Source organism: Haliotis rubra, unplaced genomic scaffold (genome assembly GCF_003918875.1).
Source record: "Haliotis rubra isolate DU_JTF1 unplaced genomic scaffold, ASM391887v1 Scf26, whole genome shotgun sequence".
Classification (NCBI taxonomy): Eukaryota; Metazoa; Mollusca; class Gastropoda; order Lepetellida; family Haliotidae; genus Haliotis; species Haliotis rubra.
In genome coordinates, this window is record NW_025766669.1 from 979,899 (window position 1) to 1,006,725 (window position 26,827).

The following is a 26,827-nucleotide window of genomic DNA, read 5'->3' on the forward strand; positions in this document are numbered from 1 at the left end:
CCGAGTGTTACGAAGTTTTCGAATGCATGTCAAAATACTGGTTTTCGATCAGCGTATCGCAATACGTATCGTTTACATGTCTGAACCGGTAAATACAGGTAAACCGGTTATATTGCGCAGCCCTAATAACAAGTATCAGTGATCAGATTCAGTACTTGAAGCAATAACATACAAAGACTACACAGGCCTACTGAAATTAATCTTGAAGAAAGTAAACAAAATCATTCTAGCATCACAGTAGGTACCATTTATAACTAAATCTAAAAATGTAGCCTTACAATTGTTATGAGCAAGTAGACCCAGTCAACTTCTGTAAATAGTTACTTCATTTTAGTCTTCAGGAATTCTACTGGCTACCAGAATATCACCGTTTTTGTTACTGTTTGAATAATAAGCATATGCAGTGACACGAGAGTGAGTGAGTATGGTTTTACGCAGCTTTTAGCACTATTCCAGCAATATCACAGCGGGGACACCAGAAATGCATGGGCTTCACACGTTGTACCCATGTGGGGAATCGAACACGGGTCTTCGGCGTGACGAGCGAATGCCTTGACCACCAGGCTACCCCACCGCCCCATGTGACACGAGAGGGCTCCACCTCAGAATGAATACATAACACACATGGGTAAAACTCTACGCATTCTATATTCATTACCTAAGGAAATGAAGCAGCAAACGAAATTTTGACATAAGGTTAACATTGACTTCCAAAAATTGTAAAATCATCGTTCTGAAGCTTCTAAGGATTGTTTTATCGGATTCGGCAAGTGTGAATACAAAAAACATATAGACAGACAGTTCTAGAAATAACCTGATAATAAAGAGATTTGTAACAAATACAATAAGCGAAAGGAATTTTCGAGGAAAAGGCACACAATCACGTGGTAGTTCTTAGAATTTCAGCAAAACGACTGGAAGCTCAGGGCCATAAATTGATACAAATACATAACAATAATTTTGGAGTAAAACCAGCTCGATTACATACTGACTAAAACGATAAAGTGAGTGAGTGAGTTTGGTTTTACGCCAATTTTAGCAATATTCCAGCAATAGCACGGCGGGGGACACCAGAAATGGGCTTCACACATTGTACCCATGTGGGGAATCGAACCCGGGCCTTCGGCGTGACGAGCCAACGCTTTAACCACTTAGGCTAACCCCACCGCCCAAGACGATAAAGAAGGACGAGTCTGGAATAACAGGCCAAGTGGCAAGGTCCAAAACGAGAAAGGGGTCCGTGACACACCAGAGTGGTATCACTGTTATGTGGGGCGCATATGAAAGGTGAAAGTATCGAGCTGGTGTTCATTTCTTTCCCCGGATGTCTTGAGCCGACATGACTACATCCACGGAAGAACCGTAGATTTGGCAGATATTTACCGGAAGTTTTAGGCGACCCAAGTCATATTGAATATTTCCGTGTTCTAGGAAAGTTCAAATGGAACTATTGATATCTTAGCTTGAGGTATCTTCCGTCAGAAAACAGTAAATAACATCGGATGCCATGCTATCCAAATGGACGTGGCGTGTCTTTTGTTTTTGTTGGACAGTCCGTGGTTGTTATTTCTGGCGGAAAGTCCGTGGTAGTTTCTGATGGGAGAGTCTGTGGCTCTGGTTTTACAATTGCGCATTCGGGTGTTTTTTCTGATGGAGTCTGTGTGGCTTTTGTTACAAGCTTGGGAGTCCATGGCACTTTCTGAAGGAGATTGTGTGGCTTTTGTTACAAGCTTGGGAGTCCATGGCACTTTCTGATGGAGAGTGTGTGGCTTTTGTTTTATGACTGGAAGTCCATGGTACCAGTGTCTGATGAAGGGTCCTTGGTTAGCGTCTTTGTTAGAAATTCCGTGGTTGCTCTATGTGTATGTGATTTCTTTAATTTATTGTTATGTGTGTGTGGACATGCATGATGAATCAGCGAATGGTGAGATGTAGCAATATAAGCTTGTTGGTTACGAGCCTGTTGGTTATAAACGTAGTCCGCTACATACATTCGTGTACAATACAGAGAAAAACGTATGTTTGTTGTATACAAATGTTTTGAACATGCTTCACAATTGCACAGGAATTTAAGAATATGTTCAGTAACTGCGTGGTCCTGAATATCGCGGTCTCCTTTGGAGTGAGTTTATTTTTACGCTGGTTTTAGCAATATTCCAGCAATATTACGGCGAGGGACACCAGAAATGGGCTTCACACACTGCACCCATGTGGGGTCTTCGGCGTGATCAGCGAACGCTTTAACCGCTAGGCTACCCCCACTCTTTTTTAGAACCATCTATTGAAATCTGTATTAATGCAAATGTCTTTGTCACCATATGGACAGGACTAAAGCATTTTTCTAAAGCATTTAATTAATTAATTAATTAAGTGAGTGAGTTAGTGAGTGAATTTAGTTTTACGCCGCACTCAGCAGTATTCCAGCTGTATGGCGACGGTCTGTAAATAATCGGGTCTGGACCAGACAATCCAGTGATCAACAGCGTGAGCATCTGCGCAATTGGGAACCGATGACATGTGTCAATCAAGCCAGCGAGCCTGACCACCCGATCCCGTTAGTCGCCTCTTGCGACAAGCATGGGTTACTAAATGCCAATTCTAACCCGGACCTTCACGAGTCATTTAATTAAAACAAAATGAAAAATATGTTGCATCTGTTACTTAATTAGGTGTTTCACCCGTGAAGGTCAGGCTCGCTGGCTTAGTTGACACATGTCATCGGTTCCCACTTGCGCAGATGGATGCTCATGCTGCTGATCACTGGATTGTCTGGTCCAGACTCGATTATTTACAGACCGCCGCCATATGGCTGGAATATTGCTGAGTGTGGCGTAAAACTAAACTCACTCACTAATTAGTTGTTTAAATATGACAAGGATTAGCGATAAACATCTGTCTTAGATACAAAACCCAAAACAATACTAACGACGGAAAGATAAATAGGGCCAGTCGAGTCTTAGATTACCTTTACGGTGCCATACCGAACAACTTAACTTGGTTTATAAAGTTTTGTACAAAATGTATTTATAATTTCAGTCTAACGACAATTTATTTGAATGAACCACATAAAGAGGAATTCATTTTTGAAACCTAATTAATGCAAGTTTCCCCGTGAAAAAAACGTGAGGACATCACGAATTCTCTACTTGGGTTACAAGTTATCTGTTTAATCCAATCGCCTTTATCTGACGAGTGCCTATCTTAATTGAACACGCAAAGTAAAATAAGTTACAAATTGATATAATTTTATGTCACTTACATCGCCTAAACAGTGGAGAAGAGGCACAACCTCCTCGTTCTCCACAAGCAGCACGCGCGTGGCACGCGAGTCTATCGTCTGCTGATCTAAAGGAGATATTCCCGACAACTGTTTCTGATTATGTCAACAGCGCAAGACGATGAGCGTCACCCGAATCATTGGAAGTTATAGAGGGATGCATTTTGATATAAACCAGAACAGCGTGTTGCAGCTGATGAAAGCTGCAATCAAAGAAATATTTATCATGAAGCAGGTTCCTGTGATAATGTTGTGCAGTTTTTGATTGCAAAAGAAATTCGACAGCGTTGATTCAGCGTTGAATCTGTTACTTCCGACCCGTTATCCAAATCTGAACATGTAAAAAATCGTTTAAAACTTAAGGGTTGGGCTGACCTTTGGGGTCGGTCGGTGGTGTGGAACATTAAAAATTAAGCTTAAAGGACGTGTGTAGCCTGTTAGAGATGAATTAAAACGATTTTCAAATTTGAAAAAAATAAGTCGACCCCTGTCCAGCTCAGTATAGCTACAGAGAAAATATGTCTTTATGAACATTATTATCCCAATATTTCTTCTATTGTCTGGATACCCGTGAAGACCTGTTTTAGAATTGGTCTTCATCAACCAATGCTTGTAAGAGGACAGTCAAGCTCGCTGACTAAGTTGACACGTCATCGTATCTCAGTTGCGTAGATCGATGCTCATGATGTTGATCACTGGATTATTAGACTCGATTATTTATACAGCTGGAATATTGCTGAGTGGGCGCTAAACAACAAACAACAATAACAATGTGTAACAGTAAACGTCTGGCATGGAAACTTGGTGCATACATCTATGTCAGCTTAATCCTTACAACCGAATGGAACGATAACCATTAAAACTATTAAAAGTGAATATACATAACTTTAGTTTAAATACTTTTCTCATATAATATATACTTGCAGTCTGTAATTGCATTTATAGACAGATGTAGTGAGTGAGTAGTTTATGCTTTACGCCGCACTCGGCAATATTCCAGCTATATGACGCCGGTCTGTAAATAATCGAATCTGGACCAGACAATCCAGGGATCAAGAGCATGAACAACGATCTACGCAACTGGGATACAATGACATGTGTCAACCCAGTCAGCGAGCCTGACCACCCGATCCCGAGTGTCGCCTCTTACGACAAGCATGGGTTACTGAAGATCAATTCTAACCCGGATCTTCACGGGTCTATTGACAGATGTAACGGTTGACAGTTGCATGCCATCTGCAGATGTTTTATGTTTGTGGTAGCGTCACGGTTTAAACGATAACAACGTAAAAAAACGGTGTGTACATTATGCGCGAATCAGCAACAGCGTGAACGCCGGTCGTTACGCTAATCCTTCCAGAGGCGCCAAAATACGTCAATTATTAAAAAGCTGAATAACTTCATTGGCAAGTAACTGATGACGTAATCTATCTGTGATGTAAAATAGTTCATAAAGCATTGTGGCGTATTTCTTTGAAGATATCTTCCGTTGAAGTTAGTTTTGGGTAATATACACCGGCGACCTTGTATTCAGTCAGCTTGGTTTTATGCCGATTTAGATATATTCTCGAAGGCAACCTGAAGTTAGCAGCGGGTTCGTTTTTCGTTATTCGTTTTTTCGACTAACGAATAACGTGCTAGCATCAGGTTCGTTATTCACTATATGTCTCATCAGATCTATCTAATATAAGATAGTCTAAATCCCAGCAACTGTTTAGTTATTCAGCACCTCTGAACAACGAAAAACTAACCAGCACCGGGTTTGTTATTCAGACTCGGAATAGTGTTGAAATACGAATAACGTGCTAGAAGGTATATTTGAGCGTGAGTAGTCGTTCTGGCTATAGACGTAGATAGTATATACAGCTGAATACACACGTCGACATGTTATTGACAAAGTATGACACTGTAATACAGGGAGAAACCATGGTATGGTATTACATGTACAAAATATGACCACATGTTATTTCATGGGTAAAACATGACATTGTATTACATGCACAAAATATGACCACATTGTATTTCATGGGTAAAACATGACATTGTATTACATGCACAAAATATGACCACATTGTATTTCATGGGTAAAACATGACATTGTATTACATGCAAAAAATATGACCACATGTTATTTCATGGGTAAAACATGACATTGTATTACATGCACAAAATATGACCACATGTTATTTCATGGGTAAAACATGACATTGTATTACATGCACAAAATATGACCACATTTTGTTTCATGGGTAAAACATGACATTGTATTACATGCACAAAATATGACCACATTGTATTTCATGTGTAAAACATGACATTGTATTACATGCACAAAATATGACCACATTGTATTTCATGGGTAAAACATAACATTGTATTACATGCCTAAAATATGACCACATTGTATTTCATGGGTAAAACATGACATTGTATTACATGCACAAAATATGACCACATTTTATTTCATGGGTAAAACATGACATTGTATTACATGCACAAAATATGACCACATTTTATTTCATGGGTAAAACATGACATTGTATTACATGCATAAAATATGACCACATGTTATTTCATGGGTAAAACATGACATTGTATTACATGCACAAAATATGACCACATTGTAGTTCATGGGTAAAACATGACATTGTATTACATGCACAAAATATGACCACATTGTATTTCATGTGTAAAACATGGCATTGTATTACATGCACAAAATATGACCACATTTTATTTCATGGGTAAAACATGTCATTGTATTACATGCACAAAATATGACCACATTTTATTTCATGGGTAAAACATGACATTGTATTACATGCACAAAATATGACCACATTGTAGTTCATGGGTAAAACATGACATTGTATTACATGCACAAAATATGACCACATTGTATTTCATGTGTAAAACATGACATTGTATTACATGCACAAAATATGACCACATTGTATTTCATGGGTAAAACATGACATTGTATTACATGTACAAAATATGACCACATTGTATTTCATGGGTAAAACATGACATTGTATTACATGCACAAAATATGACCACATTTTATTTCATGGGTAAAACATGACATTGTATTACATGCACAAAATATGACCACATGTTATTTCATGGGTAAAACATGACATTGTATTACATGCATAAAATATGACCACATGTTATTTCATGGGTAAAACATGACATTGTATTACATGCACAAAATATGACCACATTGTAGTTCATGGGTAAAACATGACATTGTATTACATGCACAAAATATGACCACATTGTATTTCATGTGTAAAACATGGCATTGTATAACATGCAAAAAATATGACCACATTTTATTTCATGGGTAAAACATGTCATTGTATTACATGCACAAAATATGACCACATTGTATTTCATGGGTAAAACGTGACATTGTATTACATGCACAAAATATGACCACATTGTATTTCATGGACAAAACATGGCATGGTATTACATGTACAAAATATGACCACATTGTATTTCATGTGTAAAACATAGCATTGTATTACATGCAAAAAATATGACCACATTGTATTTCATCGGTAAAACATGGCATGGTATTACATACACAAAATATGACCACATTGTATTTCATGGGTAAAACATGGCATGGTATTACATGTACAAAATATGACCACATTTTATTTCATGGGTAAAACATGACATTGTATTACATACACAAAATATGACCACATTGTATTTCATCGATAAACCATGGCATGATATTTCATGCACAAAATATGACCACATTGTAGTTCACGGGTAAAACATGACATTGTATTACATGCACAAAATATGACCAAATTTTATTTCATGTGTGAAAAAATATCATTGTATTACATGCATAAAATAAGACCACAGTGTATTTCATGGGTAAAACATGAGATGGTATTACATACACAAAATATGACCACATTGTATTTCATGGGTAAAACATGACATTGTATAACATGCCCAAAATATGACCACATTGTAGTTCATGGGTAAAACATGACATTGTATTACATGCATAAAATATGACCACATTGTATTTCATGGGTAAAACATGACATTGTATTACATGCACAAAATATGACCACATTGTATTTCATGGGTAAAACATGAGATGGTATTACATACACAAAATATGACCACATTGTATTTCATGGGTAAAACATGACATTGTATAACATGCCCAAAATATGACCACATTGTAGTTCATGGGTAAAACATGACATTGTATTACATGCATAAAATATGACCACATTGTATTTCATGGGTAAAACATGACATTGTATTACATGCACAAAATATGACCACATTGTATTTCATGGGTAAAACATGACATTGTATTACATACACAAAATATGACCACATTGTATTTCATGGGTAAAACATGGCATGGTATTACATGCACAAAAAATGACCACATTGTATTTCATGGGTAAAACATGACATTGTATTACATACACAAAATATGACCACATTGTACTTCATAGGTAAAACATTACATTCTATTACATGACTACACAGTATTACATTGGTGAAATATCACACTTTCTTACTTACCCATTGAATCATACGAAGGCAATACAGCAGCTCTGGAAAATTCCGTACTGTACTCCGATTTCCGTATTGCATGGTTGCCGGATCTAATTAGTGAGTGTCCCAAATGATATCTGTGTAACATTATACTTATTAAGTGGGGGTGGGGGTGGGGGTGGGTGTGGGTGTGTGTGTTTGTTTTGGGTTTGTTTTGTGCTAAATTCTCTTCTGTTTCGTTTCTTTCGTGATTCGAATTTGGCACTTGAGTGATGACGTCCGGCCGAGGAAGAATACATGCGTGATACGTCCCTTGCGCGGAATCCTACTCACGGTAACCGCAATACGAAAGTTTCAATAGTGACGTTTTGTGAGTGAGTGACATAGGCGTAGGAACAGTTTAAAAGTTGGGGGGGGGCAAGATTTCGAAATTGATAACGGGGTGGGGGGGTGTGTGGAGAGAGGAGATATATGAAAAGGACAGACAGAGTTCACTTGAAACTTCAATTAATAGCAAATGCATTACATTATTCAGGTAACACTAGATCGACTGTTTATACAGGCTAGTGCATCTCGCGAAATGTTCATCTCTTATGAGAAAAGTCCAAAGTAGTTGCGTCTTCTGTCATGGAAAGAAATGAACTCCCGGGCAACATCCACTAGAGATAGTTCATCAGCAATGGTTTTGTGGACATGCAGTAGCAGAACGTTGTTCAGACGTTCCTGTGTCATTGTAGATCTGACGTATGACTTCAGGCGTCGAAGCGTGGAGAAGGTACGTTCTGATGTTGCTGTGGTGACAGGAATAGTCAAGTAGATCTTCAAAAGGGTGCTTATCTCCTTGAACAGGTGCCTTATTACAGGCGATGAGTTGATAATTGATACAACAGTATCAATATTTGTGACTTCAGTGATTAAGCATCCTCTTTCAGTGGAGACAGATTTCACTGTGTCATGAAGCATGGAAAGCTGTGTGTTCAATCGAACAAAGTCAACATCATCTTTGTAGAGTTCTCTGATGTGAGAAGATATTTGAAAGTTCCGTCCATTTGCAGCAGACAGCAACAGTTGCTCTATCTCCACAGCAGTTTCAAATCCTTTCTGTGAGAATCTCCGCTTTAGTTGCTCTGAAACGATGTCTAGACCTTCAAAATATTGTTGGCGACAATAATCTTCCACAGAAGGGAACGTGTGAGTATTAGATCCATCATCCAATCTCTTGGGCCTCTTCCGGTAGCGTGGTAGACGTGGAGGATCAGTTTTGTCTTCAGCTTCATCAACAACAGACTTGTAGAACTCTGAAAAAGTATCTGTACTCCTCAGCTTATCATAATACGCCAGTACTTGCTCTGCTCCCTTTCGTGCGTCCTTTGCCGTTGTTTCTACGCTTTGAATGGAGGAAGACAATTGCTCTGATGCACCAAAAATTTGGGAAGAAACTTTCAGCCCAAAAGGCACACTAAACTGGTCAAACTGTGAAAGTAAACCACCTGCAATCCTGGCATTCTCATCGTGACCCTTATTGATTTCTTCAAATGCTTTTCGAAGAGTATCAAAGTTCTCCAAAACAGAGTTGATAGATCCTGTTCTAACTGTCCAACGTGTTGGACACAGAGGTCGTAAGCCACGAGTTCTTTCAGTTTGAGGCACATCCATGTCAAGACGCTTCTCAATGGATAGAGCTTTTGGAAGATTCTTGAATAGGTGTTCTCGTTTTGGAGAATATTTAATGAGCTTGTTCACTTCAATTGTGATGTCAAGAGCATCCCTGAGAGGTTTGCATGCTCTAGTGGCTTCCTGCAAAGCCAGGTTGATACAGTGGGCGAGGCAATGGACATGAACTGCTCGTGGTTCTTCTCCTTGCAGTTGGACAGCAACTCCATTGACATGGTCTTGAAAATTACTTGCACCATCATAGCCTTGACCTCGGCAATTCGATAGTGGTAAGTCACAACGGATAAGTGTGTCTTTTAGTACTTCTGTTAGTGTTGCTGATGTTGTGGAAGGAACCTCATATAGGCCAATAGCATCCTCATGGACACTGAAATCATTATCCACCCAACGGATACATATGACAACTTGTTCTTTGTTTGATGTCTCTTGTTTCATCCGCCATAACGGCAAAGAACCTGGCAGCTTTGATTCTCTCAAGAATCTTCAGTCGCACAGCTCGGCCCAGGAGCATCGATTGCTCATTCACAATTGCAGGTGACATATATGTTTTCTCAGATAACCATGTTGGCAACCCCTCTATGTCAGAACCTCTCAGGTTTCGTCTGCACTGCTGTTCCTTGGTAACTTTTGCCAGAAGTAAACTTGTGACACTGTCATTACCATGTTTCTTGTGTTTTGCAAGGGCATCTCTGTGATATGAACTCTTATCATGCTTTTTGAACTCATCTCCAGACTTTTTCCAATTGTTGAAACCTTCTGATATGAATGTTGCTTCAGGTTGTCTGGAGGTAGGATGCTTCTGCAGATCACTGTCCTTACCGTAAGCCAGTCTGCAATAAAAGCAGAAAACTTTGTTTCTTGTTGTACACAGAGTAAGCCAAGGATATTCATGAAACCATGAGAACGAGAATGATCTCCCAGGTTTCGTAGTTGTCTTTTTCAAGGTTGATGCAGCATTTGGCTGATAAGGTTCACTTATTTCAGAACAACAAGGTGAATTGCACACATGTTGACGTTCATCTTCATCACTGCCGGGTGATGATTGGAGCTCAGATGTCAGAGAACTCTCCATTGAAACATCCTTACTCTTGCTTTCACTGATGATGTCTGGAACTGGGTTTATATGAGACTGAGAGTCTTGAGGCCGGAGAAATTCTGATGGTTTTGTCTCACTTTGAGATTCCTTCTTGCTCTGAACTGAAAACATAAAATCCAACGTCCTCTGTTTCTTTTGTTTCTTTTTTTGGTCACTTTCTGCCAAGTCAGCATCAACATGTTTTTTCGCAGTATCCAAACAAGCAACAAAATGATTTGGTGACCAGCTCTTAGTATTTGTGTTTGTACAATGTGTCCACATGATGCAGACAGGTTCCTCCTCCGCATCATTCAGAGGGTGTATTGTTTGATCAAGTACATGTCTGTTTGTAGCCACATTTTGGATTTTGGGATAGATAAATTGAACTGGTCGTTTCAGAACACTTGGCAAACTAAACATGTGTAAAACTGATGAATATTCTCCATTTCTTGTTGTTTTCATCACTAAATGTCTGTAACGCTGCATGTTGTCACCCTCTGCAGACTGACTTTCGGATGACGTCAAAATATACTGTAACAGTGATCCGTTACCTTTTGCTTCAGAAACACTTGTCAGTTTTGATTCATTTAAGTAATGTTCTTCATTGATGATAAGATCAAAAACACCTCTCACTCGAAGTTCAGTATAATAATCTTCAAAACCAAAGCAGAGTTGAGAGGCTGACCTCCAAAAACAGTTTCCATCTCCATAACATCTGACTGGGGTAAGATGTGTAGGAGCATCATCTGGATATAACATTCTAGCAACATGATCAATACTGAATTGCATATTGCTATAGTTTGGCAAATGATTTAAATCCAGTTCAAATTTGTTAGTGTTTGACTTTATAATAATTTATTCTCTTTATATTTGGTCTTAAATATCTGAAAAATAAGAAATTGGAGTCACTGTCATTTTTTCTTTATGATGATCATATTTGGGGTGCTGACAAATAGAACAATAGGGTACTGAAAAACAATAGTTTTATACTATAAATATATTATAATTACATTCAATAACAAGGCAGAAGTGATCACAGCTCACATACCCCCGCTTATAGTCTGATCGCCTTCAATACCATTATTGAATACCAAAATAATATTTTAGGAAAACTTTCAATTTTGGCATCATGCAATTGAAAGCCAAAATCCACAATGGCACCATAAGGGTAAGTTCCATGCCAAATTTGAAGTTTGTAAGTGGTATAGTTTTTGAGTTATGCTCAGAGAAACCATTCCGGACGCAAGAACGCACGGACACACGGGCGGACGGGCGGAGCGCTATATACCAGCGACTACGTCGTAGCGGAGGTATAATAATGCAGCCATTCTTATTTCATACATGAATTCGGCTTTCAGATAAAACCATCTGTCTCACTGCCAATGTATGAGTTTGAAATCGTGTCTTATTGTTATTGTTTAGATGTTCAATAAATAAATCAAACAGCACCTATTATACTTAAAATATGGCTATTACTGTAAACTAAATGTTACTGTATAGACTACACTGTAATGTCAATGTATGTTGTCAACTTACCGCTGATTCGAATCCATGTTGGCTGTTAATAACAGCCTGACTGCCTCTACTTTCACTTTTGAGTGACATGAATTAAAAAAATTGGATTCTATCATTAGCGGAAATTTTTTTTTGATCATGTTATTTTTTCAACGTTACCAGAGGCTTGAATTTGTGTTTAATTCTCTATTATGGTCCCTAAAAAAATTCCAGCTTGTAAAAATATGGGGGGCAGCGCCCCCCATATTTTTTCTGGGGGGGCAGCTGCCCCCCAGTTCCTACGCCTATGAGTGAGTGAGTGAGTGAGTGAGTATGGCTGAACGCCGCTTTGAGCAATATTCCAGCAATATCACGGCGGGGGACACCAGAAATGGGCTTCACACATTGTGCCCATGTGGGGAATCGAACCTAGGTCTTCGGCGTGACGGGCGAACGCTTTAACCACTAGGCTACCCCACCACCCCAAGTGACGTTTAGAGAAACAGTCTGTGGCATGAAACGTAATACATATAAAACGTAATACAAATGCATTTGGACTTTATATATTGAACCTGGAGATGGCATGGAAGGAGAGATGACATCTTTTTGCTCCATATATACAGATGGAATAAAGTAACTACATTATTTGATGTTGTGCCATTTTTTTAAAGCAGATAGATAATAACATGATTTGTGGTGTTTTCCTTAATCACAGTTTAACTGTTTACAGGATAATATCGAAATCTGTGTGATTTGACACAAGACATCTTGTGACACGTCCTTGAAGAGATGTGGTGCCAAAAGTCAGTTCACAAATTCAGTATCATGTGTGTCCACCATTGGCGTCGATGTCCACCACAGGCTTGACAACGACGACGCATTGACGACACTAAGCGATTGAAGAAAACTTTGGGAATGTTGTTCGATGTCTGAAGCAACGCTTGTCCCAATTCAGCTAACGTCAATGGCTGATTCTCTGTATCGTAGACTGTAAGACTGACATTGACAATGACAATTTGTGTCCGACATGAGATGTTATGGCTCCCCATACCATAACGCTCCCGCCACCAAACTGTCGCCGTTGAACAACGCACGTGTCAGCATACCGTTCACCTCGCCGTCTGTACACCCTTGGCCCTGCCATCTGAGCTGTCCAGATGAAATCTCGACACGTCAGGAAAAAAAACTAGTGTTGGGAATTGGTTGAAATCTCACAATTGATGATTGCTTCATTACCAACGAACAATCATCGAAAAAAATTGGTTAGCGTCATGTTTCAGATTTTCCTATCCAGCTTGTTATTGCAGATATGTATAACATGATGCAACTTGCTACTTTAAAGTGATTACTAATATATCATAAACATAAACTTCCCGGAGTCTTCAAAAAATATTCAGTCATGGTTTTTCAGTTAGTGAAGTGAGTTTTCTAAGAATTAAACACATTTTCAGGCCCTGACAACTTCAACGATATGTTCCATTGACAAGTATTTCAAAGACTAAAACAGTAGTTCCAAAATCGTTTATGTTCGATTATGAGAAAATGTGATCGATTGCTTGGTCGTTTGGTCACTGCGACCAATCTTCGATTATTTAAATTAATCGGAACACCACTACAAAACACCATCCCAATCTTGTCTCCTGTACTGTAGATGCTGTCGGCACCAGGCAAGGCGTGCCTGCCGGTGACGTTGGAGCAAAATTGGACGCATTGCAGGCCGTCGGGGCCGGGTGTTGTGTTCCCTCTGTCGGTTCCATACAGTTCTGGCACTGATCGGACGTAAGCCAGGAATGGTCCGAGTAGTCAAACTGCCAGTCTGGAATCGATTCCTAAGATGGGTCAGCCTTGCTGACGTGACGCCACGCGTGGATGGACGGTCTTAGACGAATCTCTTGATTTCCCATTATGTTGAAAACAGCTGCATAGAGATCGTGCTTCGATGGACACCAACATGTCATCATGTTTGACCATTCCAGCCTCCAGCATACCCACGGCGCATAGACACGACGTACGCGCAGTTTAGGTTGAAATTAACATGGCTAGAGATGCTAGAGAATAATTAACTGTTCTTTAATTTTTAATATCAGGTGTGTGAAGTTCAGGTGTTAAAAAGCATGCAAAACGTGAGTAAGTTCATTGTGCATAAAGTGCACGTGCCACGCGTGATAGGTGACATCAAATTCCGTGCAAAATTCTTAGCTACATGTTAATTTAGGGTTATTTTTTTAACTTTTCAAATAACTTTTATCTCATGCAATTTTATGTTATGCAGTATCTTTTCCCGTTAGTATATAAGCTCCAACTCCACTAGTATGACGTTCAATAAATGTATTACATGGACAACATATGACCACACTGAATAACATGGTCAAAACATGACCCTACTATAGTCTGTTTGCAGTGAAAAAGTACCGATGAATGTCACTTTAAACCCAAAAGTAAAATAAATAAAGCGAAATTATGTCCCTACTGTATAACATGGTGAAAATATGTCCCTACTGTATAACATGGTTAAAGTATGACCCAAATGTACAACATGTTGAAAATATGTCCCTACTGTATAACATGTTGAAAATATGACCCAGACTGTATAACATGGTGAAAATATGTCCCTACTGTATAACATGTTGAAAATATGTCCCTACTGTATAACATGTTGAAAACATGTCCCTACTGTATAACATGGTGAAAATAGGTCCCTACTGTATAACATGGTGAAAATAGGTCCCTACTGTATAACATGGTGAAAATAGGTCCCTACTGTATAACATGGTTAAAGTATGACCCAAATGTACAACATGGTGAAAATAGGTCCCTACTGTTTAACATGGTGAAAATATGACCCAGACTGTATAACATGGTGAAAATATGTCCCTACTGTATAACATGTTGAAAATATGTCCCTACTGTATAACATGTTGAAAATATGTCCCTACTGTATAACATGGGGAAAATATGACCCAGACTGTATAACATGGTGAAAACATGACCAGACTGTATAACATGGTTAAAGCATGACCCAAATGTATAACATGGTTAAAGTATGACCAAAAAGTATAACATGGTGAAAATATGACCCAGACTGTATAACATGTTAAAAATAGGTCCCTACTGTATATCATGGTTAAAGTATGACCCAAACGTACAACATGGTGAAAATATGTCCCTACTGTATAACATGGTGAAAATATGACCCAGACTGTATAACATGGTGAAAATATGTCCCTACTGTATAACATGGTGAAAATATGTCCCTACTGCATAACATGGGGAAAATATGACCCAGACTGTATAACATGGGGAAAATATGTATAACATGGTGAAAATAGGTCCCTACTGTATAACATGGTGAAAATATGTCCCTACTGTATAACATGTTGAAAATATGACCCAGACTGTATAACATGTTGAAAATATGTCCCTACTGTATAACATGGTCAAAATATGACCCAGATTGTATAACATGGTGAAAATATGACCAGACTGTATAACATGGTTAAAGCATGACCCAAATGTATAACATGGTGAAAATATGACCCAGACTGTATAACATGGTGGAAATATGACCAGACTGTATAACATGGTGGAAATATGACCAGACTGTATAACATGGTCAAAATATGACCCAGATGTATAACATGGTGAAAATATGTCCCTGCGTATACTGTATTACATGGTCAAAATATGTCCCTACTGTATAATATGGTCAAAATATGTCCCTACTGTATAACATGGAGTGAAAATATGATCTAACTGCATTACACACGGGAAACCTGACCGCACTTTATATTAAGGTAGCAGGCAAAGTCCCTGAGTGACGTTTTGTCCCTGGGAAGACTCAACACCAAACTGAAAACGAAGGTGCACCTGGTAAACTGCCAGACTCTTTTAAATTCAACTGTTGTGGAAACGTTTTGTTACTGTGTAAATTGGTGTGTTCACATACTCAAGAAATACTCACTGACAGACTAGTCATTTTCAAAACAGCACTGCATCGAGTTGAATTCAACCCAATCATTATACCTGTCACGAAAACAGACACTCCTTCCTTGAACAAAGCCCCGTCACCCCACAATTATAAATAAAGTACAATATGTCATGATGTATCCTTGTAGAGTGCATTCATGTGTTTTTAAATGTGTCTAAAACTGCTAAATGTGTTAGCTATGTTGATGGTTTTCGTGATATGGATGACGGTTTCGTGTTTTCCAAGCCACCACGTACACACATGTCCGAAAGAAACAAACTTCACGCTGATTGTTCCTGAACCTTTAAATAAGCATCTATACACCTGCAACTCGGGCGTAAAGGAGAAAATTTGTATTTAATTACCAGAGGACCACCGAAGTCTCTTCTAATCGACAGAAACAACCATGTCTGATAATCTCGTGCCATCTCGCGCCAAGTTCTCGTTTATCTTGCATGGTGAGATAAGAAAGTTAGCTCGTGTAAAATTCCGAAACTGGTTAATTAAACGACGCGTGGCGCTTAAATTTTCATTAAGATAAGGATGGTTAGAAGGGTGATGAATTAGAGATGTCAAAATGAGGGGTGTAAATCTGTAACGATTGTGTTCCAGACAATCGTGCACAACAGACGCTGTTGGTAAAATATCTGGCGTAAGGTTGAATCCAGTGTGTTCACTGCCAGGTTTGACGGACTGACGAATCAATTTAAATGTCCTCAGCAGTAGCAAAAAGTGTAACGAATTGACCGTCAATACTTGTGTCGTCGTCAATAATTGTAGATAATGTGGAGAATTGATCTTGAGTCGTCAACATTTGTTGACTGGGTCAATGAGTGACGAATTGGCCTGATATATATATAGTTAAGGCATGTTGGCTGTGTGAATCTGGAGCGGCCACACCTGTCGCCTACAGCTGTGGTCGATGTGTGACGAATTGACCTGAGGGTTGTACTAAGTGTACACTACTACTGCTACTACTACTACTACTACTACTACTACTACTACTACTACTACTACTACTACCGTGAAGATCCGGGTTAGAATGAACCTTCAGTAGCCCATGCTTGTCGTAAGAGCCACTAACGGGATCGAGTGGTCAAGCTCGCTGACTTGGTTGACACATGTCATCGGTTCCCAATTGCGCAGATCGATGTTCGTGCTTTTGATCACTGGATTGTCTGGTCCAGACTCGATTATTTACAGACCGCCGCCATATAGCTGGAATATTGCTGAGTGCGGCGTAAAACTAACCTCACTCATTCACTCACTACTACTACTACTACTACTACTACTACTTCTACTACTACTACTACTACGACTACTACTACTATCGCTGCTACTCCTGCCACTACTCTTACTACCGTTACTACTATCCTCCTCATCCTGCTACTACAATTGCTGCAGCGACGATTACTACTACTACTACTACTACTACTACTACTACTACTATCGCTGCTACTCCTGCCACTACTCTTACTACCGTTACTACAAACTACTACTAATACTGCTGCCACTATGTATCCTCTTCCTCCTATTACTACTACTGCCGCCACCACCACCGCTACTGCTGCTACTACTACGACTGATTCATCTATTTCTACTACTAAAGTACAACCATCATCAAAACAACTAGTACAGCCACTACTACTTCTACTACTACTATTACCGTGCTGCTACGACGTCTACTGTTACTACTACAGCGACTACCACTCTAGGTACAACAATAACTACCACGTTCCAACTCTTTAAATAACCAACCCAAATGTTGTTAAGGCACACTGCCCCAGTGTGAATTCATTACCCATTACATACCACAAGTACAATTGCCTGAGTTATATTGGAGTGAATATTCACTTAACGTCAAACTGCATAGTTCACACCGCATTCACAATGCAGACAACGTGGACCCGCCACCGCCCCGTCACAAAACACATAACGCATTGTGTTAAGCAGCGAGTCCAAATTCCTCATACCCTGAACATTTCACCATGGATAGGGGTGTTGTCAAAAACAAGGATTCATTTTTTAACGTTCAAAATCCATGAGCAGTACGACTGGAGTGGGTTGCATTAACAATTTCACCATGACGAACAAAATTCGGTTTGATTGGGATTAACATAATTTCATCATGATGGAGAAAATTCAGTTTGATTGGGATTAAAATGTACCTGGAAGTCAAGCAAATAGTTTTATCATACAGAAATTGTGGAAAGCTCGTATATGTATCATTTGACACCTGATGCGTACATCAGACTGAGTGAGTGTGTGAGTGAGGTTTTAGCAATATTCCAGCAATATCAGGGCGGGGGAGACCAGAAATGAGCTTTACACAGTGTACCCATGTAGGAGTGAGTGAGTGAGTGAGTGAGTGAGTTTAGTTTTACGCCTCACTCCGCAATATCCCAGCTATATTGCGGCGGTACCCATGTAGGAAATCGAACCCGAGTCTTAGGCGTGACGAGCGGACACTTTAACCATTTTGCCACCCCATCGCCTCCTGTTGTCTTGAGACCAAAGTGTCTGCCTTGAGAACGGAATGTCATTGGTTGATCCTCTAGCCACGTGATACCAAAACACGTTTGTAAGGTGCTACATGTTGTTACCAAGCCTGTCACTCGGGATATGGGTTTATGAGTACATCGTGTCTGGGTAGGGTATCTCACTGTAGCAGTATCAGTGGGGAAACCTGGACCTCGACGTAAACATATAACGTCACCACAAAACATTCTTTACTCTCCTCACAAACAGATTCCATTTGGGTTGTACGCACGCTCACACGTAAACACGCGCGCGCATGCACGCAAATAGCATTTATATAGCATAAAGTTCACATTGATAGTTGATATATACAATTCACACTTTGCTAAGGATGACATGCGCTAAGGATTCAACAGAAAACTATGATGTGGGGTCAAATTTGGTTTAAATATCGAAGTTTATCGCAAGCATGGATCCTAGGTTTCAGTATGTCATTTCATCTTGTAGATCCCATACCTGCTATTGACAGGTGTTGTGTAAAATGGTTGATTGGTGCCATGAAAACCATTTTATGGTTACTCATGCATCAAGTGCATAAGGTTAGATTAAAGTGACGGTTTGCCTAAAGAGTGGTTACCTTATTATTAATTACATGTATCTAGTTTTAAATGGATACAATTTCAAATTATGAATCTCCGTTTAAGTAAAGTTGTGCATTTTCCAATAAAATAGTAAGATTTAGATAGACATATTAAAAACAAAAACAGAAAACAACAAACAACAAAACAAAAACATCAAAATAAAAAAAATAACCCAACCCCAAAAAATATCAACAAAATAAACAACACATGCAGACAGAGTGCTGATCTTGTCATCTTTTTACTTGAAACAACAGCAACGTAAGGTCGTACAGTATTTTTCCCCGACGACCGATCCTACCAGGGGTGGGCCACCCTATAAAATCACAGACCAGAGCATTATCTGGGCCCCCATTACCCATGAAATCATTCGGAATTCCTGTACTTGCAGTTTAAAAATAAGCAAACACAGCGCCCTCGGAAATAGTATCTGAGAATGTCAACTCTCCCGAGCAACTGCTGTGAATATGAAAGGCGGGTTGTCCCGACAACAGCACCCAGCTGGCATACCCGAAACAATCCCAGCACGTCGTTGGACATTTATGAAGTCCAAACATGACTTAATGGTCAGGTCACGTGTCTGCGGTGTCGACTGTGGAATGAAATATTTAACGTGTATTTGATGACGGCGTTTTCTGAACGGTTTGGCGAAGCTGAACACGTGTGTGTTGGTGTGTTGTGGTAAGTCTTCAACCTTTTAAAGACATTTTATGCATATTTGAACTTATTTCTCGAACTGAACGCTTATACAGGCGTTGGGATTATACTTCGTGGGATATGAAGTATGTAATATTTATGTAAAAATTCACTTAGGTATTTGAAATCTAATTAGTGAATCTGTCTGATGAGTGAACATCTGCGATGGTACTCCAATTATTCAATGTACCGTTACTTCAATATTCCAACACACGTGCATGTCGGAGTTGATTATTTTACAAACGGAGAAATTAGAATACAACATGTACTTAAGAAAGGCTTTAAGTGTGAGACTGAGCGTTCGTATAGGATCAACAATCACTTTTCATTTATGTGTCTATTACACGTATCGGTGAGTGAGTGAGTTACGGTTTTACGATTTTAGCAATAATCCAGAAACATCGCGGCGGGGGACATCAGAAATGCGCCTGACACATTGTATCCATGTGGGGAATCGAACCCCGGCCTTCTGCGAGACGAGCGAACGCCTTAACCACTATTCCACACTACAGACACCTTTATCTCTTTTGTTAAGTGTAGCATTTAGAATGAATGTCAAATATTGTTTGTTTGTTGCTAAATGCCGCACTCTACACTTAACACATTCCAATGAAGCAGCTCACCTAGACTGTCGCTTAGTCTCTGAAAATATAATTTGTGGATAGTTTGTTTGTTGTTTAACGCCGCACTCAGTAATATTCCAGCTACATGGCGGCGGTCTGTAAATAACATAATCTGAACCAGACAATCCAGTGTTTGACATCATAAGCATCGATCTACGCAACTTGGATACGATGACAAACACCAACCAAGTCAGTGAGCCTGACCACCCGATCCCGTTAGTCGCCTCTGACGACAAGCATGGGTTGCCGAAGATTAATTCTAACACGGATCTTCAAGGGCCGCGTGTAGTAAATGCATTCGTCTATAACATTAAAATGTGTTTCTATGTTAATAGTCGGCATATATGCAAAACAGCTGTTAATTTATATTTTGCAATAACAATTGGCATGCATGCCATACGACAAATATATTTCATACGTGCATTTATTATGCATGCAAACAGTAAGTATGTTTAGTTTCCATCTTAACACTTAGTATGCATGCTAATTGTATGCATGAGAGAAACTGGCAAATCTTTATTGTTTGCAGCTGATTTGTTTGTCACAAGAATATTGTACATATTAATAGATGAAATGTTTCCAATCTTCTATGAAATATTTGTTAGAAATATATGTCATGAGATGTTTATAATTACCGTCTCGTAAACATCGTTTTTGTTATTAACATTGCCATAACATTACCATTCTTTGTGAAGGCAAATTATTGGGTTTAAGCAGCTAATGTTTCCCTGAAATGTTTCCATAGATCAAATATGTCATATTCCACGTTCAGGATCAGCAACTGACTCATCATACCAACTGATCCTTCTTGTCTTCTGTTTTAGGGAACTGGAAAACACAGCGGTGCGTGATTTAACTTCTTAGCAGAATTTAGGGAATGGGAAAACACAAAGTTTAATTTGCTGACTCGAAAGTGATTTGCTTCCCCTTTCCTCGAAACACGAGTGACATTTTGACACATGTGTGCAAAGTGAGAGCAGGGTAACTTTAAAAATTCCCCTGGAGTGACATTATCCCCCCGGTATCCGAGATTGTTAGAAAAAGACGCCATATTTCGGGACGGGCGTTTTTCCATTCTCGGGAGAGCGGGCTTTTGTTAAGAGAGTCGGACGGAATCCTCTACCCTCAGTCACGAATTCAGGGAATTTGGACTGAGAATTTTCCGGCACACCAGGAACAAGATGAGAGAGCGATAAGGGGGGAATCCGTGCACGAGGTATATATTTTTGTTTGTTTTGACACTTTCCAATTCGCATGTTTAGGATGACTTGGGAGCCAGTTTCTGCATTACGGACATGTTAACATTCCGTACAATTACCTTGTGGTGTAGTGCCTGCCATCGCGAGACTTCTGGCCTCCCCGACCAGCGTGGTGTATCCCAGTTATGACAGAAGACTGCCGAACCTCCCGCGTGCAACACGTGCATCGCAGAACCCGAGGCAGTAGCCAAGAAGAGCAGAGGGCGGGAACCTGCGCGTGGCGGGAAACAGCAGACGACAGTACTAGTGGTAGAGATCACGGAACAGAGATTGACGCCTCCTCTCTTCTGCGTTTTGTCAACTTGGTATCCAGGGATATAAAAACGGTTCTGGCTTCACCCAACAGATCTAAGCGTGTCGTCGATCACCGCAGATATATTCAGCGGCAGTTATCATATCTGTTAAAGCCTGGCCCTGAAACCGCATTGAGCGTTGTGGGCGAGCCTTCTCAACAAACACAGAAGGCGTGTTCTGTCAACAACAAGTGGTCATCTAAGGACACTACTGACCAAATGACCAACACCTGTACCCGTAAAGATCGTGGTTCTCCTCCGCCGGAAAAATACTCCTTCATTCTTCCGCCTCCACCCACCGCCATGAACGGTTTTCCTACGACGTCGTCATCGCTACCAATGTCGTCCAAAAGTCAAATAGACACCCGACACCTCAGGCCAGGATTTATCAATCATGCGCACTTTTATACATCAAATGATGAGAAATCCGAAGTTCCTCTCAGACAGCGCCATCTGCCGGCATCATTCTGGAAGGAACCTAATGTCCCCAAGCATCAAATGTTTCCAGGAATGCCACCATTAAATTGGCATCAGCAGGGCCTCGAATACAAGGACTTCTTAGACCGACTCCAAGTCGCCCAAGCCCATGGACTTGGTGTCGTGGGTAGCAGATTTCCAATAACTGAGTTTTTGTACTACAACTATGGCATGAAGAACCGGGCCGACGCACAAATTGCGCCGTTAAGTGACAATTTATGGCCATTTGGCCACCCACTGCAAAACAAGAAACAGTCTTTACCTACAGGACCGCTCGCTGGTGGGTGTCCATACATTGGGTGTAATTGTGCCAATCCGAACCCAGAGTCATCCAATAAAGGACTCCAATGCCATGGTGCTGTTCCTCCACGGCTTGACTTGCTTCAGTCGTCTGTATGGAAACCTGTTCCAACCAAATCATTGTCATCATACCCGACCCGATTCCATCCATTTATGCATGCGCGGTGATTGTATTGTGATTGTGACGTTGTGAGTGCGTTATTTATTAACTGAAGACAATATATGGTCATTACGGCGAATGTTGATGCAGGTTCTTTTTCGTACCTGGATTTTACAAAGGTTCATGTGAGAGGCAAAATTGAGGAAATGATATCTTTGGAACCACGTGCACGTACATATTAAAGAGTTGCGTCGGTCAGAAACAACGGGAATGATATAAGACTCAGCTGTGTGTATATGAGTACGTGCTACTAAATGTGTACATTTCATGCTTAAAAGTTTTTCTGGAGTGTTGGAAATAACGCCATGTGATTCTAAACCGAGCGATCTTGTGGACAGTGTCATGAATATAGACACATGCAAATGAGGCGATGAACATCTGAACTTTGCAATGTATTGTGACATTTGTAACCCGTAATTCCATAAAACGTGGACAGTATATGGAATTCTTACAGAGAAGACAACTGACAATTTTATTCATGAAATTCATCCGTGATATCTTCATGATTAAGAGTTCCTTACGAAAAGTAGTGAAAATTGCATATGTATATATCACTCCTATCATAATAGTTAGTGATAATTAGAAAAATCGTGGTCTCGAAAAACTTATATATCAAACATTATATTAAAGAAGGGGTGATTATATGCGAATGATTTTCATCCATGACTGCAGTACGCCTTTAAGTGACCATGACTTACCTGGATTCATGGAACGGACCCTCGGACCTGCGGATTATGTCCGATTTAATCCAAGGGCGATCCTATTGTCTATTCAAACAGTACCTATCATTATTACAGCATATGCACCTCAACATGTTTCGTCATTTTTACATGTTTCTTCTCATCAAGGTATGTTCTGAATTATAATATACTCATGCCAATAATGGTTGTCAACCACCCCCACCCCCCCCCACTCTCAATTAAAAAATTGAAGGGGTGACAACCATTATTGGCATGAGTATATAAATTTCATAATAGCAAACATAATACATTCGCTGCATAATCATTATATTGTTATATAAATTAAAGTATTGATTTTCACTTTTGTTCTTGTTTATATTGTATTAATTAGTGATTTGCGCATGTTACTTTTAATGTTGACAACCGACAATTATTGACATTAATCAACTAGAGCTAACAGTTTTTAATATTTCGTTAAATCTGTAAAACTTCTCAACAGATTTTCTTTCCTTGTTAACATAACTTAAGCTTTGTGGTTTTTTTCTGACATTAAATCTGTTAGACTGTTCAGGAAGCTACAGCTACGTTTAAGTGTCTGTCTTATTGTTACTTTTAAGTAGGTGGATGTGTCGGTAAAATAATTTACGGACACAATTATGTCTGAAACATTTGGAATGTCTGTTTAACTTTTCAAACACGACGCTGATAGTGTAATGCAACGTGTTTTTTAAGTACCATTTAGCCACAGTGTGGTTTTAAAGGTCTTTTTGATGACCCTTTTCATCGCAGGAATTCGGATAATTTCAATTGAGATACCTCATGCGGAAATAATGGGTATAATATTATTTTTCAAACGCGCATGTGTGGTTTTTGTTGTGAGGGTTTCGGGAGACCCACTGTGTAAGTTTTCATTGAAATCTCATAGTCCCCCTGCAGATGTGCTGTCTTTCATAATGGGGTTTTTAACATTCCCCCACCCTCCAACCCCCCGCCATTATCTGTATCACTCTCACAAACCCAACGAGACCAGGTTAACGACCCATGCTGGAAATACTCATGGGCTAAACTAAGGCAACGTATAAGACTATTTGCTCCTGTTTCTAATACAAGTGCCGTTTATAGAAAATAAATAACTGAGTGAGACTGGTTTGCCCATTGTTGTCAAACAATATCTGCTTGACTTCGAGGGACAATGAAACAATAATATATTTTGTTCTATGCATAGAATCTGCTCCGTAATATGATCACTACCATTTCCTTTCCATCACTAACTATTGGTAATAACAATTGCGTTGGTAGATGCTCATGATGTCAGTCACTGGATTGTCTTGTCCAGGCTGGAATAATACAGAACATTGCGATACAACTCCAATATTGCTGACTGCGACAATAGATAAGAAACAAACAAACAATTGTATAATCAATGTTGCCCTTCAACAACTCCCGTCACTCAGCAGAATCTACTCACTGACTCCACACCCTCTAGGCCACTAAAACTGTTTCTTTAACATTGAAATCGTCTGGGTTAACAAAGAACATGAGCCCTTTTTCAGCCTCGGGATACAGATATAAAAATAATTAGAAAATGATGTGTGTTCTTATGAATGTTCGACTTAATTCATTTCAGCACTAGTGTTTGGGGGATTTATAACAACTAGGAATAAATGAGTCTGGAATAAGTCAAGAGGTTTTTTCCAGAAATGTTTTTTTATAATTTATTGACATGAGCAAGTCTTTTGAATACTTATAAAAAATTAACCACAAACGAAGTATCACAATGCATCTGGGTCGTTAGTTAAAACGATTAGTCCTTTTATTTTGTTTATGCAATTCATATTTATCTCGTCATGTGTCAAGTCCAACATTTACAGGTGTTAAAAAGGAGAAAACTCTGGTTGTCAGCCATTTGAATATGTCTGATACTTTTATATTAATACGTTTGTGCTACTGTAATTTTGACATGTCCACTGAGGCAAAAGTACCATTTAATTGTCCTGTTTCGTCGTGTCCTAAGTAGTGCCCCAAGAAATTAAATAAAACACAATTGCAGATTATTTTCAATCATACTACCACACTTAAACTTTTATTTTGATCTACATGTCAGAAATAGCTTGACCCTTTTTCAACGTCAAATGGGAGCCATATCTTTGGCACTGTGCAGGAAAGCCTACATCACCAGTGTAAATATCTGTCCTCGCCGATATTGAGGATAGATATTTACCCTGGTGATATACTTCCCCTGCATTATCATAATTGTGGTATGAAAAACAACTTTTGCTTATGACTTTGTAAGGACGGAGGTACCCATAAACTGAAACCTCGCTAGAGCGGACCCGAACTCTGCCATAAACGGTTCTATCATACGTGAATCCGCTGACAGTGGTACCGTCCAGATTGACGAAGGGTTTATGAAGGTAACTGAAGGTTTATGTCGAGCAGCCCAGTGTGTGTTCCATAGGAGGTTACTTACTGGATGGGGCGGTCAGGCTTAGTAGGTGCGTGTGGTTGGATCTCGACGTCCAGCGTAGCCGTGCAAAATAATTGGTTTATCTGGTCCAGTGACGAAGGCCCGGGTCATGCTTGTTGATCACTGGATGGTGGCTGTTGGTTTGGTTGACACAGTCATCGATTATTTACGATGATCGCCGTTGATCATATGGTCCAGACTGATTATATTGCTGGAGTGCGGCGTAAAACGTAACTCACTCACTCACTCTGGTCCAGTGCCATCGTACTAAGCTATCTTAACGCTGAAGGGACCGTCACTCCCTAACTTAGACATACGATAGTTTTGTTGGTATGTTGTTTTACGCCGCACTCAGCAATATTCCAGCTATCGCGGCGGTCTGTAAATAATCGTGTCTGGACCAGGCAATCCAGTGATCAACAGCATGAACATCGATCTACGCAGTTGGGATGCGATGACATGTGTCAACTAAGTCAGTGAGCCTGACCACCCGATCCCGTTAGTCGACTCTTACGACAAGCAAGGGTTTTGGGCTATTGAGATAGTAAATAGAGATAGAGCTATTACTATGTCCATGGTGTTTAGTGGTTACAAGACTATTGCCATGTCGACACGTGAATATGGAAACATGGGATATTAAGCATGTGATCAATCGGCCCCGTTGGGAACAGGATTACACTGAACTCCGTACAGCGACAGATTCATGACTGCAGAGAAGCCT

General features: G+C 39.7%; 1 protein-coding gene across 1 annotated transcript; it reads right to left on the reverse strand.

Moving 5' to 3' along the window:
* Window positions 1–8,416: 8,416 nt before the first annotated feature.
* Window positions 8,417–21,810, reverse strand: LOC124279987 (zinc finger MYM-type protein 1-like). Its single transcript, XM_046715867.1, has 4 exons — window positions 21,789–21,810; window positions 10,504–10,696; window positions 9,955–10,329; window positions 8,417–9,866 (listed from the first exon to the last, which is right to left on the reverse strand). The coding sequence occupies exons 1-4, from the start codon at window positions 21,808–21,810 to the stop codon at window positions 8,417–8,419; spliced, it is 2,040 nt and encodes a 679-aa protein (XP_046571823.1).
* Window positions 21,811–26,827: the final 5,017 nt, after the last annotated feature.